Source organism: Rhinatrema bivittatum, chromosome 2 (genome assembly GCF_901001135.1).
Source record: "Rhinatrema bivittatum chromosome 2, aRhiBiv1.1, whole genome shotgun sequence".
Lineage (NCBI taxonomy): Eukaryota > Metazoa > Chordata > Amphibia > Gymnophiona > Rhinatrematidae > Rhinatrema > Rhinatrema bivittatum.
The window spans coordinates 646,226,956-646,247,096 of NC_042616.1; the positions used below are offsets into that span (position 1 = coordinate 646,226,956).

The 20,141-nt window shown below is 44.3% G+C and overlaps 1 protein-coding gene across 1 annotated transcript in view; it reads right to left on the reverse strand.

Annotated features, from left to right (window-relative positions):
• CA8 (carbonic anhydrase 8) overlaps window positions 1-19,234 on the reverse strand; it is a 246,188-nt gene extending 226,954 nt beyond the window's left edge. Inside the window, exons 1-2 of the mRNA XM_029591353.1 lie at window positions 18,982-19,234; window positions 11,181-11,372 (exon numbers count right to left, since the gene is read on the reverse strand). Of these exons, the coding sequence (XP_029447213.1) occupies window positions 11,181-11,372; window positions 18,982-19,060 (271 nt within the window). The 5' untranslated portion in view covers window positions 19,061-19,234. The remainder of the gene's footprint in view (window positions 1-11,180; window positions 11,373-18,981) is intronic.
• Between the last annotated feature and the right edge of the window lie 907 nt (window positions 19,235-20,141).

The following is a 20,141-nucleotide window of genomic DNA, read 5'->3' on the forward strand; positions in this document are numbered from 1 at the left end:
CTCACCTTGCCCAGTGCCAGCATCTCACTCTCATCTGATACACTGGTTCCCATTATTATTCCCCACCCACCCTCCTACCCAAGCGGTGGCATGTCCCCAGTGGCAGGAAAATAGAGCTCCCACTGGGCCACTGCTTCTCCTACCACCTTCACTTTTCCTGCCTATGTGGTTCACAGATTAGTCAACATGCTAGCGTATCTGCATTTAAATTCACTTCTCTTTATCTCAGGAGAGGCATCAGCAGCAGGAGGAGCACTTTGAAGGACTGCCAGCCAGGCTGTTATGTTCCTCTCCCACTGGGGTAGGGGAGGGGAAGAGGAACATTTTGGCACTGGCCACTATTATAATTTACCTTTTTTTCTTTCTAGAAACAGAAATATGACAGTAGAAAAAGACCATATGGCCTACCTGTCTACCCATCTTTACAAATCCTAGTGGTTAGAGCAGTGGGCTATGACCCAAACAGACCAATGTTCAAGTCCCACTCTCACTCCTTGTGATCTTGGACAAGTCACTTTACCTTCCTCCATTGCCTCAGGTACAAACTTAGATTATAAACCCTCTGGGGATAGAGGAAAGTACCTGAATGTAATCTCTTTGAAGTGCTGACAAAAGTGTGAAAAGGAGAATGTTAAAAAAAAAATACTCCCCTGTTCTTGTCCCATGCTAACTTGAATTCAGTCACACTCCTATCATACTCATTCTCTTACATACTCACCCAGCCCTTCTTGTGCTCCTTGGTCTCCCCACTATCACACCACCCTACTCCCTTGCACCTCTAAAACAACAACAACAAAAAAGGCCCTGGACAACAAGATACTCTTACAGAAACCTTTGCACATGTAAGCAGAAGACATAAACAAGCAAACAATATTGGAAACAGTAAAGGAAAACAAGCAAGCCAAAAGAAAACTTAGCACTGGCCATAACTTCTCCTAAACTCCTCTACACTCCTCTACACAAAAAAAGCCTGTCTTATTTGCCCATATCCCAATGCACTCCTCTCTCACTTCATAGCACTAACAGTGAGTATTTCTGTAAGCCAGCCTTTTATCTTTTTTAGAAGAAGTGCGGTATCCTACAAATTCTGCCCATCTTATACTCACAATCATTTACTGCACTATAAATAACACTACTATGATGCGGCAGTTATGTGGTAGCTTAGTGAGGAACTGCCCGATTTTTGCCACAGAGTTATTACCACAACCCCGTTGTACCAGCCAGTTTTACCCCAGTTTAGTTAATAGGCCTGTGGAAGCGGAGGCAGCCCTAAGTTGGCTGCCTTGCTAGTGTGTATGACTGTGAGGCCTAGTTCCTTTATCTATAACCCTACCACTTAAGCATTGTTTTTGAGAGTCAACAAGTTTATGGTGAGAGCTAAACAACAGCTGTGTGTTCTGACCAGGTGATGGGGTCCATATCCGGGAAAATTCAGAATGAATTACCCTTTTCTTTGTTGTATAAAACATATGTAATCTGTATCTTCTTGGGAGCTATGAAATAAACTAAGCAGAAACCTTGTAGCAGTGATGGTTGCCAATGTTTTCTCAACATTTATCATCAGGCACCACCTGTCATACTAGTTAAATATAGCACGCCCTTATGTTCCTAGAGCTAGTAATAAACTATTTTCAAAGCAAAACAGTTAACAGATCAAGTCTGCTTAGAAAAAAAAAATCAGTTGTGAAAAACTTGTCAGGTGCTCCTGGCTTTCTAGATTGCCAATGTTTACTTAGAGTTGTTTTGTCAAAAGTCACTACTATGCCCACAAGATATAAGCTTCCTGTTAGGTCTATTGAATTTGTGAGAACTATTAAAATTAAACAATAAAATTGACATATTCAAAATAACTATCCACAGTCCAAAAGTTGAAAGTAAGCACGGCGAGTGTTATTAAAGATTTCCAAAACAAAAACTTCAGAAGGAGATCCATCTAATACAGGACAGTTGCCAGAATGTTGAAATAGGACTCCATTTCAAAATTCTGGCAACTGTCATCCATCAGCTGGATGGCCTTCAGAAGTTTTTGCTTTGGAAATCTGTAATAAAACTCACCGTGCTTACATTGAGCTTTTGGACTATGGATATTTATTCATGCCACATCTCTCCTTATACTTCCTGCATTCTAACCCAAGTATAAGATTTGCTCCTTATATTTTGCTACATATTCCAAATAACGACAACTGAAACAAATCTAGCTTTTTTCCTTTTCCCTAATACAAAATATGTTGTTGTATAATAAAAGCCTGTAATTTGAATATCTTTAACAGGAATAAATTAGGATAACAGTAAAAACAAATTACTGGGCTGCAGCCTGACTCTGTTCCCCGGTTTGCTTACCGGAGATTTTCTTCCAGCTGATTTCCTTTTGCCTCTGCGTGACCCGGACGTCGGGGGTGGAGCCGGACGAGACGCCTACAAAACCGGCGTCCCTCAGACTCCCTATTGCTGCAGCCTGACTCTGTTCCCCGGTTTGCTTACCGGAGATTTTCTTCCAGCTGATTTCCTTTTGCCTCTGCGTGACCCGGACGTCGGGGGTGGAGCCGGACGAGACGCCTACAAAACCGGCGTCCCTCAGACTCCCTATTGCTGCAGCCTGACTCTGTTCCCCGGTTTGCTTACCGGAGATTTTCTTCCAGCTGATTTCCTTTTGCCTCTGCGTGACCCGGACGTCGGGGGTGGAGCCGGACGAGACGCCTACAAAACCGGCGTCCCTCAGACTCCCTATTGCTGCAGCCTGACTCTGTTCCCCGGTTTGCTTACCGGAGATTTTCTTCCAGCTGATTTCCTTTTGCCTCTGCGTGACCCGGACGTCGGGGGTGGAGCCGGACGAGACGCCTACAAAACCGGCGTCCCTCAGACTCCCTATTGCTGCAGCCTGACTCTGTTCCCCGGTTTGCTTACCGGAGATTTTCTTCCAGCTGATTTCCTTTTGCCTCTGCGTGACCCGGACGTCGGGGGTGGAGCCGGACGAGACGCCTACAAAATCGACGCCCTACCGGCGCACCGCAGTCGCCGGCATGCCGCTTTGCTCGGCTTAGCTTGGCGAGATTGGCGTTGGCAGGAAGGACTGTTTCTATTAAACTGCAGCCACGAGACTACGGGAAGGAAATAAAAAGCTTTATATTTGTCAACTACAAAAGGATCCTTGGTAAGACTTTGTCTTTATATTTATTATCTAAATATTGGGCTAAGCTGAACCCTATCTTTGTAATGCCACATACAAAGAGAAAGGCGAAGCTGAGAGATTTATCCTCCACGCCTGTGGTGGAAAATCAACCCAAAATAGAGGACTGTTTTGCTAAAGCCCTAATAGATACACCACGAGGAGGAGTCGCAGGAGGATCAATCCAGGAGCAGGGATTGACCATCCAGACATATGAAACATCATTAACCCCAGGTGCACCAGCGACACCAGAACCGCCAGTTGGGATCAAAATTGGGACCCCCCTTGGAGAAGAACCCAAACTTAGGTTGGATTTTTTAACAATTCAAGATCAGAGAGAAACAGATATTTCAATCTGTTCCTCGGAGAGCCCAATAGGGGGTTCTAATGATCAAATTGTCATTACATCTGGACAAACTATACCCACTCAGGTTCCAATGGAGGGAGGAGGTGGAAGTACTCATGATGATTTCTTAACTGGGATTTCTATTATTACACCAAAAAATTTTTCCCTTGAAGAGATTGGTAATATGTTGGTTATGATGCAAAAATCTATAAATAAAATAGCTAACATGATGCAAGAAGTACTTAATAAGAATGTGGTTTTGCAATCTAAGATAGATAAAGTAGAAGATTCAGTAAAATCTACACAGATTAAAGTGAAGGAGTTAGATAACATACAATTGAAATTAATCAAGTCTGAGAAAATTCATTCTGACAGATTGGAAGTAATAGAAAATCAGGTTAGGAGAAATAACTTAAGGATATTGAATTTTCCTAAAAGTCATTTACTAGCTCCATTAGACTTGTTTAAAAGTTACTTTGTTAATGTTCTGAAGTACTCTAATGAAGCTTTACCGGCAATTGCAAGAATTTATTATACACAGCAAAACCAGGGAATGGAAAGTCAAAAACAGGATAATCAACCAGAGTTAAATCTGTCTGATTTATTAGAAAAATCATTTGAAACAAATATTAACACGAGAGCTACCCTCATTGTTCAATTTTCTTTTCTAGCTGAAAGAGATTCAATACTGAGAATATATTTTAAACATCAGAAGGAGAATTTCTATGGTCAGAGTATAAGAATCTTCCCAGATATCTCACGAGAAACTCAAATAAGGAGAAGGGAATTTTTATTAATGAGGGGAGAAGCTCAAAAGAAAGGAATAAAATTCTTATTGAGATTTCCATGCTGCTGTATTATCATAAATCAAGGGAATAAATATTAGGGGTGTGCATTCGGATTGACCGCATTAGTAAAACGCAATTCATATTTTTTTTTTACTTAAAAAATTGATTCGACATAAACGATCGGATTTCCCACATATCGAACATAGATATGTTCGATATGTGGGAAATCGCGATTGTTGAGCCAAAATAAAAATTTAAACCCCCTCACCCTCCTTAATCCCCCCCCCCAGACTTACCACAACTCCCTGGTGATCGAGCGAGGAGTGAGGACGCCATTTCTGCAATCCTTGGCGAGAAGCATGTGACGTCGGCGGCACGTCGAGTGACGCCGGCGTCACGTGATTCCCGGCTCGTTCGCGCCGGACGGCTCGTTCGGCCCAAAAAGAACTTTTGGCCAGCTTGGGGGGGTCAGGAGGCCCCCCCAAGCTGGCCAAAAGAGTTCGCGCCGGACAGCTCGTTCGGCCCAAAAAGAACTTTTGGCCAGCTTGAGGGGGTCAGGAGGCCCCCCCAAGCTGGCCAAAAGTTCTTTTTGGGCCGAACGAGCCGTCCGGCGCGAACTCGCCGGGAATCACGTGACGCCGCGTCACTCGACGTGCCACCGACGTCACATGCTTCTCGCCAAGGATTGCAGAAATGACGTCCTCACTCCTCGCTCGATCACCAGGGAGTTGTGGTAAGTCTGGGGGGGGGATTAAGGAGGGTGAGGGGGTTTACATTTTTTTTTTGCACATATGTACATATACCCAACTCATTGGATTTTTTTTATGTCCATATTGGCCGCAAGTGGGACCCCCTTTCGGACATAAAAAATATGAACATAAAATTTTGCTCTGCACATCCCTAATAAATATGTATTTATTCAACCTAACCAGTTAAGAGCATATTTGGATGCTCACTCCTAAGAATCTCTATTGTGCTGGTAATAGAAAATTAAGGGTGAGAGTTGACATTTACTTGTTTCTATTTCTATAAATAATCTGCTTCTAGAAGGTTATGATCCTTTCCGTATCCTCTTTAGCCTAAGATTACTATTTCAATGATAAATATTCACAGAAGTGATAATATAATTGTGTAGTCGTTTTCTTTGATTAACTTGATTACTGTGAAATGTATCTGTATTTAAAAAATTCAATAAAAAAAAATAAATATAAAAAAAAAAACAAATTACTGAAAGATTATTTAAGTCCTTGTGATATCAAAACTGGTCTAAAACGAATGGTCTGCTTGAGTGAGGAGCAGAAGGCCTGCTCTCTGAGCTACTGACTGGTATTAGTTATTCCAGGTTTTTGCAGGTGAGGAGACCTGGTATTGTACTTGATGTCATACCTAGTAACCACGCATATTGGATTGGCTTCTAGACTTTGAAAAGAGATTGCTGGGAACAAGGAAGTGTTCCCAACAATTTAACAGCTGCCAAGTTAAAATTCATATTTACTAAACCAGACCTTGCTTTGGTCATATTTGACCCAGCTGTTGTGCCTCCAGGCAAAGCCATGGCAGCTGGGAATAGTGAATGCTGGTGACTGACACCAGATCCCAGTAGTTGTTTCAGGTACTCAGTCACCCCTAGGAGTAGGGGGTGATGTTAGGGCAAAATGTGTTGTGGCTGGAAGATGTGTGTTTTGGCCATAAGCCACAGAAGAGGTTGTTATATTTACAGCTAAGCAGGTTAAGAAGCCTTGCATATATGGTTCCAGCTCAGATCACCAGCCCTGCCCTTGAGGACTCAAGCTGGTCCTCGGAGTTCAAAAGGAATGATGGAACACCTGGAAAGATGGAACACCTGGAAAGATGGAACACCTGGAAAGGGTTCCTGGCATTTAGAGGGGGAGGGGGCCAAGGGATTGTTTGGGCTCCTGAAGGAAGACCCATAAGTTCTTCTCCCTAATACACTGAAGTGATGTGAGGTGAAGTCTGGAAACCTCATGTTAAAGTCTATAAGTAGAATTAGTGTCTCAAGCATGGCCTTGGTTTGTCTATGAAGAGGAATTACTGTGGAATTGACTTGGACTGTAATTAAGCTTTCCCCAGACCGGCAATGTTCTATTATTGCATTATCTAATAAATCTATATTGAGACCATGATACCTGTGTGAATTGTACTACAACTTGGCATCCATATAGGCTACTCAGCACCTTGAGGGTTGCCTAGTCCCATGCTATATCATCACAAAAGCTGCCAAGTATTTAATAGGCTGCCTAGTATGATGTTACTGCACCACAAAGACTACTCAATATCTCAAAGATTGCCTGGGCCCAGGCAACTGTACCTGATCTATAAGTGTACACTCTGACTTAAACTATTTGATCTGCAAGTGAGTGTGTTGAGCTGAACTTGGACTTGTTGCCTGTTGGTTGGCTACTGCTATTGTCAGACCAGCACTGGGGCCAATTCTATACTAAAAAGACTGAGAAGTATTGTGGCTTTCTGCTCTGAGAAAGCTTTTATTTGAGTCTGGAATCACTGTGGTGAAAGGACCTGTGTATCTGTTAAGTCTGTGATTTCAAATAAATCTTGTTGGGAATCTAAGAAGAAAATGTAAAATAAACCCTTCTTGGAACCTGACAAGTTAGTTGTTCATATAATGGCACTATTTAATAATGCTATATAACTCAGAGGAGCAAATATCTATTTAAAATGAATTTTAAAAAAAACTGTTTTACCTATCCAGAATTTCATGTGTTTCTACTGAAGCTCAACTTTAACCTCTGAAAGTATAATGAAAAGTGGAACTGTTCCCAGTAAGCCTCTTCTCTGGATCAGCAGTTCCAAACAAAGATGGATGAGATGGTTGGAATTAACAAAACATAGCAAGATTATTTAGTACATGCTGTCCCACATAAGTGCCCAAAGCAAATTACAATATTGAATTCAAGTTGAAACTCCTCCAAAGCTGATGGAAAAGGGTTCAATCCATCCCTGGCCCAATACCATTTTTTTTACAGTAACTCTGCTTATGCTTCCAGGTCGAACACAGAGAATCACATCAGGTACCAATCATAAGGCCCATCCAATATGCCCATTTTTCTACTTTCTGCAGCAGCACAAAACTCTTTCGCCTGACTATGTTTGGCCAGTGCTTTCAGTAAAAGACATTGCTGTCTCTAGAACAGACCTATGTAGTCTCAAAGGTTAATACTAAAAATATGTAATACTGATCCAACAGAACCCAGTTTGTTTCCAAAAGCAATCCAGCTCCAAGAGCTCTGCACTGAATAACAGTCAGCAAACAAATCACAAATGATACCTTTTATTGGATTAACCCAATACAATTGGGTCTAGCTTTCAAGAATTATATACCCCCTTCATCAGATCAGTGCAAAATAAATGAAGGGTGACAGTGCCTAAATTATCCAAGTAAATTACAAATCTAGGTGTCTTTGTTTTCTGTCTTTTTGATGCGGGAAATCTGGGTTTGATTTGTAGAAGCAATGCTCTTTTGAACCACATTCATTTGTCGTATTTTTCTGGAGAGTCTTTGTAGGTTGTGGTACTTTTGAAAACAAATAAAAACCAAAAAGATGCTTAATAATGTTAAAGCATCATCTCTTCAGTCACACCTAAAGACGGAACTTGTTATATCAAAGGTTCAAGAACTATAACATCTTTGTTGTTAGTTCTTTCAAAGATATCACAAGTTACAAAGACTCCAGTTTTCTCAAGATAAATATGGCTACTGGAACTCTAAGGTACTGAACATTTCTATAAAAAGTAAATTGGCCATTTTTTACAGTGTTTATAAAACTCAGAGTGAAGTATACACAAATACACCACATTTTTATATCAGCTAAATATATATTGTTGTGGAAGTGGACCCTTTGGCCAAGGTGGAGTTGTCGCAACCTGCAGGGAGAAGCCCTGCAGGTCCCCACTGTCAGCAGGCAGAGCTGGCTGGAGCCGAGGCCCAACTGGAGCTTCACCGATATCAACCCTCTTTCCCCTTAAGTTGAGCCCTAGGGTGCCATGGCCGGCTGGACAGGCACAGGCCTCTGTGGAGGTGAAGATACATCGCATAGAAGAGGTTGCATGCCAGCATGGAAGAAAGCGGATTCAGGACAAGCAGTGGTCGAGACAGGCTGCAGGGAACAGGAGACAGGTTCAGGAGATGGTCAGAGATGGGCGGAGTTCACTCAGTGTCATGGTTCAGGGCAAGCAGAGTTCAATTAGTATCAGTGAACAGGCAATGACCAGAGGCAGATGGAGGTCAAGCAGCATCGAGGTCAAAAACAAGGTCAAGCCAGAAGTCCAATCCAAATTCAAAGCCAGAAGTCTGATCCGAGGGCAAAGCCAGAAGTCCAATCCGATGAGACAAGGAATGAAGAAACACTGAAGACAGGCGAAGGAGAAACTGACCATGAAGACAAGCACTCGGAAGACAAACCAGACTGCCAGGAACCAGGAACGGACATAGGAACTCAGGAAGGGCACACAGCAGAACCAGGAAGCAAGAATCAGAAACCAGGAAAGCAGAGGCAAAGCACTTCTCCAACAGAGTTGACCTATTGCTGAGGCTCCTGTGGAGAGTTGGAAAGGACCCTTTATAATGAGTAGGGCCTGACATCATCAGAGGGCACCACAGAGAATCTCCTGCCACGAACCCTTTAAATCTCAGAGAGGATGTTGGACGCGCTATCAGTGGTGTCCTGCTGTAGGTTTCGTCAAGCCTTCAGAAGTACGGCAGAAAGCCGTAGCACGGAGCAGGGAGGCTGGCCCAGCATCAGGAGAGCAGGTGAGCACAGCGGTCCGTGGAGTGCAACATGTATTTTGCTGATATAAATACTGGCTTGGTAAATACTGGCTTGGGACTAGAAGCTTTCAAGTAAATTTTAAAAGCCCTGTGCGCGTGAATTATGGGGCTTATGTGCATGGCTGGGCCATGCGTGCACCGTGCGCATTTTCAGAAGGGTCAGGCCATGCGCGTAACCCTTGTTAGATGCCGAAGTGCCAGGCCTTTGAAAAGAGGTGGCCAGAGGGTGGGGTCTGGGCAGGGAGGGGCAGGGTGGGAGAGCAGGCCGGGACAGCGCCATTCAGCGCTGTCCCGAGGAAGCACATGCCGGTAGCCGGCCGGCACGCAGGGATTATTTCTGCTCCTGAGGAGCAATTGAACAAAAAAAATGTAAGTAGTTAGGAAGCGGTTAGGAGTCAGGGAGGATGGGGAAAGGGTAGGAAGGTTAGGTAGGGGTATAGGGAAGTCCCCTCCATCCACTCCTTAATTGGAGCGGACTGGGAGGGAACTGGGGAAGCCCTACTTCTGTCGCCAGCTGTGGACTTTTAAAATTTCCCCCCTACACATGGAGGAGGCCACCCTCCCACACATGTGTGCATGGATGTTAAAATCTGCCACGCTTGTGCACGCGGATATCGTATTTTATAATACGTATGTGTTGACATGCGCGCGTTATAAAATAGCCACGTCTATGTGCGTGCCCTGGGAACCGCACACATGTGGATTTTAAAATCAACCCCTTTATGAATAAGTTCATTACAAATATTCCAGGAAATGTATGAAGTTATTTCTCCCACACACTGACCATCTTGTTTGTTTTCTATAGATGCAGACCAATTAGATTTTTACAGCACATGAGCTCTACCATGGACTTTTGTCTAATTCTAAGGGCCAGATTTATATTTTGGCAATAGTAGGGCAAGAAATGTACAAAAAAGCCGGTGAGTCAGTTTTCTTCACCATTTGAAAATAGTACATCTTTGCTCAAGATTTAATTTTATGAAATTTCAGGTCAGGATAAAAATTCCACGGGGAAAATATTATGTGAAAAGCACTCTGGAGCTTTTTTTCGGTTCTTATATTTTGCAAATTCTGGCAAAAGTCTCGTAAGGCTTTCTGTAGATGGCATATTATGGTTTTTCTTTTTTTTTTAATTTATATCTACTACTTTTGCCTACACCGTAAACCTGGCCCTAAATATAATCAGTTAACCCATTGCAAATGCAAGAAAAAGTGCATATATGAAATCAGCCAACAGAATACACCAAATGTGTATACTCACAAAAAAACAACTACATAAAGGCAGTAGGAGGTATCCATATGATTAATAAAGTAATTGGACACAGTTACTTTGGATGGGCAGTTTATTTCTGTCCATTTCAGCTTATGACTTCCGACTCACTGCTATGAGTTTTCAATCACACTTACCAAGAGGATTTCCCTCAATTTTTTTTTTACCTCTACACCTCATCTATCTCTCTCCCCCAACCCCTCAGCCCTTCGCCAATTAGCCCAACCATTGCAGCAATAGTATTCAGCCAGGGACCACAAACTGCAGCCCACTTTGGAACCCAGTAAGTGACTCTGGCCTCTAGGTGTCATCTACATTGACTTATTCCCTTTGTACCCCAAACCCTAAGGCCTGTTCATGCTTCCTGCACAGCATTCCCAACCTTGAGCAACCCGAGAAGCAGAAAGACAGGCCTGGGAATCAAATACAGCTCTCCCACATGGCAACCAGAAACTGCTCCAGTGGGCCAGCTCAAATGTAATTATCATTTTGCAAGTACACAGCTTAATTTTCCTTTGGCTGGCACTGGCTTAAGACATATAGGAAGTTGGAACTGGATTTCAGTGTACCTGTGGGTATCACGCATATGTTTAGAGTTCCACCTTTAACTAGGGGACCATATAAATGTCAAACCAGATCTTAAGTTCAGTGCTGTTCCATCTTACCCAGCGTTCCATCACACATTCATAAGTACCATTTTTGAAACTCAACTAATTGTGATCAGGGCAATGATGATGTCAGCATCCACATTATAGTCCAATGTTTTGTTCAGAAAAAAAATCTATAAACAATTGTAAGCATACCTGACTTAGATTTCAGGATTAGTTGGACCGTATGCCCGTCATTAACTAGCTCACAGTCACGACAAACTACATAGTTTGGAGACAAGCATACTTCCAGCAGCGAGGGGTCATACAGAGCATCTCTTGAATTCAGGTTAATAGGAGACTGATATTCTCCATTAGCTTCGGGAAAGAGCAACCCCCATTCAACACCTGGAAAGAGAAAGGAAAAGAAAACAGGAATCCCTCAAATTCACTGCAAACACACTATGGCAGATTTCTGTCTCAAACGAAGGCAACTATTATCCTGTGAAATCTTGAAATGTATCATGAAATGAAAACTATCAGGGTCTGGCATTCATAATCAGAAACTTTATTAGATGTTGAACTGCAGTGATATACTGGCTTTTATAAGCCTTACTCAATATTATAAAACTTTTTCCCATTGGCACAAAAGAGGAAAAAGAACCATCTGGATGAGACATATAAAAGGCTTTCCCTCATTTTGTGTCTATGGGAAAAACACTTACCACAGCTTGCCCTATTTGTAGTGGGAATCAAAGAAAGGACAAAGTGAGAGAAAGGAAAGGATACAAGTAAGAGAAAAAAAATAAAAATATAAGGAAAATTCAAATGAAAACAAAAAGAAAAGAAGAGAGCAGATAGAAAACTGGTAAAAACAGAAGAGAAGAAAGAACAAAAGAAATAAAAAAAGAAACATGCAGAAAAACAAATAGCCGATGCAATAATCCTCATGCAGAAAACGGGCGCATATGATTGAGAACCCGCTCTCCTAATGCGAGCCGATCGACCTCTCCAGGGCGCCCAATGCAATATGCTATTGGGCTGCCGCAGTTAAAAGGGGGGAATGTGTGTCCCTAGAGCCTCCTCGGCAGTGGGCGCCCAGGACAGGTGGCTTTCGTGCTTGCACAGTGGCTGTGCACAGGGTAGGAAAAGGGACGCTCGTAAAATTGAGCGTCCCTTTTCCTAACCTGACTGCCGGAACACTTTTTTTAACAAAAAAATTTTTTCGACAGTTCTTTTTGTGTTCCTCCGACTTAGCATTGCCACTATATTAAGTCAGAAGAAGTACAGAAAAGCAGTATTTTCTGCTTTTCTGTACACGTTTTGGACTTCTCAAAATGTATGCCTGTTCTGGGGCAGGTGTTCATTTTTGAGATTAAAAATGTGCGTATCGGGCGCACATTTTTTTTTTTTTTGCATCAGGGGAAATAGCTGATAAGCTCATCAACATGAATTTACATGTGATGATTGCTACTAGCTACACACTCTATTGGATGCGCGTTTTGGACGTGCTGATCCCCGTTTTGCATTGGGGTTATGGGCACGTGTCCAAAACGCACGTCCAATCATCTGTTGAGCCGTACGCACGATATTGCATTGGCCTGATAGTGTGGGTAGGAATATGAACAAAGGGTAAAGGGAACTGGGAAGGAAAAAATGGCACAGGAAACCCAAGGTAACAGAGAGAAAGGCAATAAAAGTAAAAATAAAACATAGTGGACACATTAAAAACAAACAGCTTAGAAACAAATGTCTTTTTGTAACAATTCTGTCAAACCACCATTTGTTGACCTGACAGTCTTCCACTCCTAGGGCTACGAGGCCATAGAGAACCCGCTTCAGGCTCGCTCACTGCCACTGATGATAGGGATCTGAGGCTGAGGAACCATAGTGTTTCATATGATGTTACCCAGAATTTTCCCAATTCTTAATTCCTCTCCTTCTTTCAAGAAAAATAGTCAGTTTGGAAACTGAATCAAATCCCCTGGATTGCAATCTAGTCTACCCAGATACCTTCATAAGGTGAAAGTATTACGTAACCAAATAATTCTGATACCTTAAAGATGTAAGGAGCAACATAAGTAACAGAGAGATAGCCCAGAGATTAGAGTAATGGGTTGGGAGTCAGAAGACCTGAATTAACATCCAGTTTCTGCTCTTACCTTGGGCAAGTTACTTTATTAGGGTCAGCTCACAGGGTGTGCAACCCGTGCAGTGGCGCAGGGCACCAAGCACTGATATGCACTCTTTCTCCTGATATTGGACTGCTGGGTTAAAGAAGAGGTGTGGTACCCCTTCTGACAGGGCCCACAGGGTGAAGAAGAGTTGCTGCCGAGTACTTCTTCTTCTCCCAAGGCCCATGGGACTGAAGTACTGCTGCCGCCCCTGCCAATAAGAAAGCAACGCAGAGTGCCCAGCACTCCTAAACTCTACTTCCTGCCACTGGCACCTCCTTCTCCCGTGCAGTACCCTGTCTGAACCGCACAGGAGAGAAAGAAAGATATCAGCATTTAGAGGCGCCGGGCTCCCAGTGCTGGTCCATCCCTGGTCTGTCTCGGCAGGGCTGGGCCAGGACAGGGATGGAAGGTAAGAGTAAGGGAGGAGGACGGAAGATGTTGGAGAGGTGGGCAAGGATGGAAGAAAAGGGACAGCGAGGGCAAGGTCAGACAGAGGGTGGCCAGGGTGGAAAGGGTGAGAGGGACAGGGATGGCTTTAAAATGAGGGGAGGGGAGGAAGAAAAAGAGAGGCTGTAGGTACTAGGTAGTGCCATGAGTGAAACTGGTATTTTTCCTCTGGGGAGGCCCCAATGTTATCCTAGAGCCGGCCTTGCACTTCATCATCCTGTAACTCAGATATCTATCTAGATGGATAGCTGTTTGGCATGGGGATGTAATGTATTATTTGGTGTACCATTCACTGTCACCATAAAGTTAAAATAAAATCTTGGGAACCTAAAAGTGCTTCTAACATAAAAGTATATTAGCCATGAATAGGAGGCATCACATACTATTGTATTATGAACATTTAATCAACAATAACACCTTACAGCTCTGCTGTAAGGTGTTAACCTATAACAAATGTGTACTCCTAAGGTCATTTCACCCTTTTATCTGACTGAGGCAAGTAATATGGGTACCTGCTGTCATCAGTAAAAGGTTACTTTACTTATTTTGAGAACAAGAGTCCAAGACGAATAGCTATTCAGGCTGGCCAGTGAAAAATAATATTTGTCATGCAAAGCTGTATCAGAGGATGCACAGTCAACTGAATAGGGTGAAAAGGGATGCATACTGAGGAATTTCTGGTCTGCCCTACTGGACCCCCCCAAAAATTTTTTTTAAATACCTGGTGGTTCAGCGGGGGTCCCGGGAGCATTCTCCCGTGCTCGGGCCGTCGGCTGCCAGTAAACAAAATGGCGCCAATGGCCCTTTGCCCTTAGCATGTGACAGGGTATCCATGCCATTGGCCGGTCCCTGTCACATGGTAGGAGCAATGGACGGCTGGCGCCATCTTTAAAAATGGCGCGGGTCATCCAATGCACCTACAATGTGACAGGGGCCGACCAATGGCACCGATAGCCCCTGTCACATGGTAAGAGCAAAGGGCCATCAGCGCCATTTTGATTAGTGGCAGCCGATAGCCCAAGTGCAGGAGAATGCTTCCGGGACCCCCGCTGGACCACCAGGTATTTAAAAATTTGGGGGGGGGTCCGAAGGGTGGGGGGATACTAACAAACTCATTTTAAAGGGTCAGGTTGTGTTTTTAGGTTGTGTCCTTTCTTCCCGCCCCCCCCCCCCCTAATGATAAGAAAACCCACTAAATTAATCATGGGGTTTCCTATCGCTATCGGGGACCCCCCGAAATCTGACGATATTGAAAATATCGGACGATATTTTCAATCATCAGATAAATTATTCACATCCCTAATAGACACACATCATGATATGCTGTATTAATTGGGTTGTAATCCGCTTAGAATGACTATGGTTAAGAAAGGTGACATAAAATAAATGGTGTTCTGCAGCTGTTATGGTACTGTCTCTTAATAAGCAGCCCAGAAACTGCTACAAACAGAACTATTCTGCATCTTTTTCCTGAGGTTTCATCTGATTCCATTCCAGTGGAATCAAACAGAATGAAAGGAAATGGTATGGCATAGGCCACCTGCCATGATGCTCCATGGAAGAAAATAAAAAATATTTTTTCCTCCCATCAGATACAATAGGAACTACGTGAGGGAAAGCGGAAGCCATATGAATGTATTCTTGCTCTGAGCTAGAATAAATATATTTGTGGTAGAGGCCCTGGGGAGGCAGAGGAAAGCTCTGTAGGAAGAATGTGCTGGGGAGGACAGGTGAGTTGGCAGCCCTGTGAGTTGGATGCTGTGCAGTTCTTGCAGGCTTGGAAGCAGGAGTGGGAGCAGAGGCAAAGAGGAGCCTGAAAATTAAAAGTTTAGGGGGAGCTCCATCTCCTGTTTACTCCTAATCCCTCAATTAAGACCCCTGCAAATCATTTATTGGGAGTTTGAAAACGCACTGATCAGTGACTAAATATCCTTTCTTACAATAGGAGATATTCTCTGGAGAACCTGAAATTCAGCTGCTATGTACCTCCTTGAAGACCAAAACTGTCAGGGGTGAATTGTAATCTAATCTAATAAGGAGCACCCCAATGTGGTTTACAAACAATACAAAAAACATTATTAAACACAAATAAAATGCAAATCATGATTGACTCACATATTATTGAAGTTCAATAATTATTTGCAAACAACCCATTATCTATACCTTGCTTTTCTGAATAATATTCTAATACTACTATCAATATTACATTTTTGACATTCTCTACAGCATGTATAATGTGGCATGTCTTATGAACCTGATCTTATCCATCCATGTCATTTTTCAACATACATCCATAGCTTTCATATCAACAACAGGGCTATGTATGTAAAAGGAAAAGCTTTGCTTGTGAACTGAAAAACAAAAAATGGAACTCTGCAGACTCCCAGTATTCACCACTTTTGGTCCCATTGAGAATGGATGGAAAGAAATGAAGAGGTGGTGATGGGAGGAGAGAGATGAACATTTAATTTAATTTAATGGCTTAAGATGTGCAAAATGTGCTTTCTGAATGAAAGAAAGAAGAGATAGTGGGGAGATCACAGAAGCATTCACATATTTGACAGGCTCCAATAAAGTACAGGAAGGTCAAATTTTCCATTGCAAAGCAAATTCTAGGACAAGAGGTCTTGACATAAAGCTCAGGGTGGAGGCGTCAAAGGAAACATGAGAATAATTCTTCACTGAAAGGGTCGCAGATGCCTGGCAAAGCTTACCAACCAAAACTGTGAGGAAATGCAGAAATACGCATGAGACAAACATAGACAGCAGGGCTAATAGCCAGTGGGGGGCAGGGGATATCAGGCAGAACAAATGGAGGGGGGGGGGGGTGAGCATTTGCTCATGCATATGAAATTTTAGAGGGACGATGAGGGGAAAATACAAGCCAGTGTGGGGAACAAATGCATTAGGTTTTCAAGAAAGGTAGGGGTTGCAATGGTTGCAACTCTGACAATAGCACTAAAGCGACAAGATGACTGGGGTCACCTGTATGAAGCATCCATGATTATAACCCTACCATCAATGATCACGCCTGGGACAAACATAGAAGCCAGTGGGGAGAGCAGGGCTGAGAGGATGGGTAAAAGACATGAGGGTGGGGAGGGGAATTTATATGCTTGGCCTCCCAACTTGATCTTTGTTCCCCTCACTCCCTAACTAGCTCGATCCCCACTCTCCTCCAGCCCTAAGTATCATGCTGCAATTCCGTCCACCCCAAGCTTGTACAATCAGTGATCCCTTGGTTGCCTCTCTCCTCCCTTCCTGCTCCTAGCCAATTTAATCCCTGCTCTTATCTCTTTATTATATTTCTTTTAAAACATTTTAAACCCGCGCCCTGCATTTTTTTTTTGCACCAGGTGACTTACAACATTAAAACATTTAATGAAATATCAAAAAACAGCTTGCCAACAAGCATCCAAGAAGTTTGTTGGCATAGGTGTGAAATATTGTTGGCATAGGTGTGTGGCATATTGTTGGCAATAGGTGTGAAAACTACAATATAGCAAGTAAATGCTCAATGTGCTGGAGCAATCAATTGGTTAAGTTGAAAACCTTAGAGAAAAGAGAGGCTTTTAAAGCCTTCTTGAATTTTTTTATAAAGGAGATATTGGAAAAGACATCATGGATAGAGTCCCATAGAAGTAGTCCTGTGACTGAGAAGGCTCTCTTGTGGATGATGCCTAGTCTTGGGATCTTTGGAGCCAGAACTTCTAGAAGATTTTGGGTAGAGGATCTTAATTGCCGGGCCAGGTCAATTTCTGTTTGCCTTTCTCCCTACACCCTGCAAATATGATCAACACCACCCCTCCCTGTACACACCCAGCCAGACTCGTGCCTGCCTTGTTTCCTCCCCCTTCCCACTCCCAATCAGATTAAGCCCAGTTTCCTCCAGTTCTAAAACTCAGTCCCTGTTCTGCTCCATGCCCAAACGTCATCCTTACTCTCCTCTCTCCCCTCAGGCTCATTCCCTATTTCCTCCCTTCACAGTCGGATCCATCTCCAATTTCCTCCAACCACCATTCCTGATCAGCTCAATCCCTGCTCTCCTCACTCGCTAACCAGCTGGGATTCCGGTCTCTCACACCACTCCTTCCCCAACAACCCCCCCCCCCCCAAGACAGCTCAATCCTGGCCCTCACTAACCTATCCATCTCCGCTCCCTTCTTCTCCCACTTTCTATTTGCCCCCCCCCCCCCCCGGGACCCCTCGCTAGTTGACAGGTTGGCAAGCAGAGCTTCACATCCCCTCCCTCTGGCCGGCTGCAGTCTCTACCTGGCTGTAGTCAGTTCAGCGGTTTCGACCGCACGATTCCCCGCACAGACCGCCAGACACCCCCTCCCCCACCCAAGAGCAAATGCTGCTCAAGGAGCGCCGGCGGCCGATAGGAGCGGAAGGGTGGCCACCGGCCGGACCGGATGGATCTCGGATCGGGAAGAGAGGAGACGAAGAAAAGAGGACAGCCGGGATCGGGGCGTGGGGGGGGGGAAGGAGGAGAGAGTCCCAGGTGCTGCCATCGTATCTCAGAGCCTGGTCCGACTGTCTCGCCGCGTAACCCAGAGCAGCCGAATGCAAACACCTGATCTTCCAGTTTCCCCTTCTCTTGAGGCGCGGCTGAGAGCCCGCCCTTCACAGACACGCAAAGGGTAGGGACATGTGAAAGCAGCTCCCGCCGCCGTCCTCGGGACTGCAGATCACCCAGCAGCTGACAGGTGAACGCTGCACCTGCCTGTCAGTGCGGTTTATTACTTCTGGCCCTTACACTACCGCAAAAGTGTCTGCAAAATCCCCCAGCAGGAGCGAATCAAACCATCAAGTCGGTAGAAATGAAAAGCCACGATCTCATTTTAGGAATCAATGCAATCGGCTTACACTTCTAGAGAAATTATACTCAAACGAATGTGAAATCGGTTCGAAAGAAAGCACTGCAGTCCTTGCTGTATCATTTCTACTGGAAAACCACACACGCTTTGCAGCTGCAACAAGTAAAAAAGACAAAAAGACAACGATCTAAAAGAGAAAGAGTAAGCTGGCAGAGCAGATGTTCGCTATAAGCAAAGCAGGTTTTTTTTCTCGGTGAGGCAGCGGCTGTTCCTAAAAAGTTCACTTGTCCACAGAGATCCAGCAAAATGAAAGCACAAAGCATTCCAAGCAAAAACGGGACTTTAATTATAATTACTAGTGGGGGGGGGGGGGGAGGAGGTTTAATCTGTAATGCACAGAGGAAAAAGCAATGATCTGGGCAAAACTGAAAACACAAAATGCATCTCTTGTTATTGCTCTGAGCACTATTTTTGCATAAGCAGAGTCAGCCGACGACTTTCCTCTCGGCGATGGTGGAGGTGAGCGATCCAGCCACTCTCAGGCTTCTGCAGCTCTCTCTCTCTCTCTCCTACCTTCCTCATAGCCCCACTCCAGCTCGTCCTTCCCCGATCCCAAGTCCGAGTCGTCCTCGATGAAGCTCTTGTCAGCCATGTGGCGCCCCCCTTCCCCGCAGCCTGGCACAGCGAGGGGTCGGAGCAGGCAGTGAGAAGCCTTCACACCTCTGCCCTGAGCTGAGCTCTCCGATCTGTGCCTACAACGTGTGGCTGTCTGGTCTCCAGGGACTGGGCTGAGGGTTTTGTGGTGTTCTTTCTTTTTTTTTAGACGTGTCTGTGTGTGTGTGTGTGTGTGTGTGTGTGTGTGTGTGTGTGTGTGTGAGCTTGCATTTGACAGACGGAAGGGAGAAGGTGCGCGTGCATCACTGAAAGTCCTGGATGGAAGTCAGGACTAGCGACTCAATGCAGCTGCAGCCTGGCTCCCGCTTGGGGTTGGCTGCCCTCGGGGGCGTGGGAACAAGGGGTGCTACAGCATCCCCAGGTTTGAAATGTCTGCAGGCTCAGTGCTGCCATATCAAAGGCATTGTATATGTTTGCTTATTTATTTTTACAGTTCCATGTCCTCCTTTACAGCTCCCACCCCGTTCCTGCAGGTTGCTTCTTTCTTCCCCCAATCCTCTGCCCCGGCCTGCTGCCAGCCGCCTGCTGCACTGCTAAAGATTCACAATTTGAATTGGACTGCCAGCACAGTTCAGATTGTGAGAATGCCAACTCTTGAAAATTATTGGGAGGTTTTTGTTGTTTTTTGGGGGGTTTTTTTACCCACAGTATGACAGATGTTTACTAGGGATGTGAATCGTTTTTTTACGGTTTAAAATATCGTCCGATATATTTTAAATCGTAAAAAATCGTTAGAGGTGCGATACAATAGGAATTTCCCCGATTTATCGTCAAAAATCGTAAATCGGGGGAGGGGGGAGGGGAAGGGGGAAGGCGGGAAAACCGGCACGCTAAAACAACCCTAAAACCCACCCCGACCCTTTAAAATAAATCCCCAACCCTCCCGAACCCCCCCAAAATGTTTTAAATTACCTGGGGTCCAGTGGGGCGTCCCAGTGTGATCTTCCACTCTTGGGCCACGGCTGCGTTAATAGAAATGGCGCCGGCGCTACCTTTGCCCTGTCATATGACAGGGCAAAGGTAGCACCAGCACCATTTTGGTTCCTGTCCCCCGATGT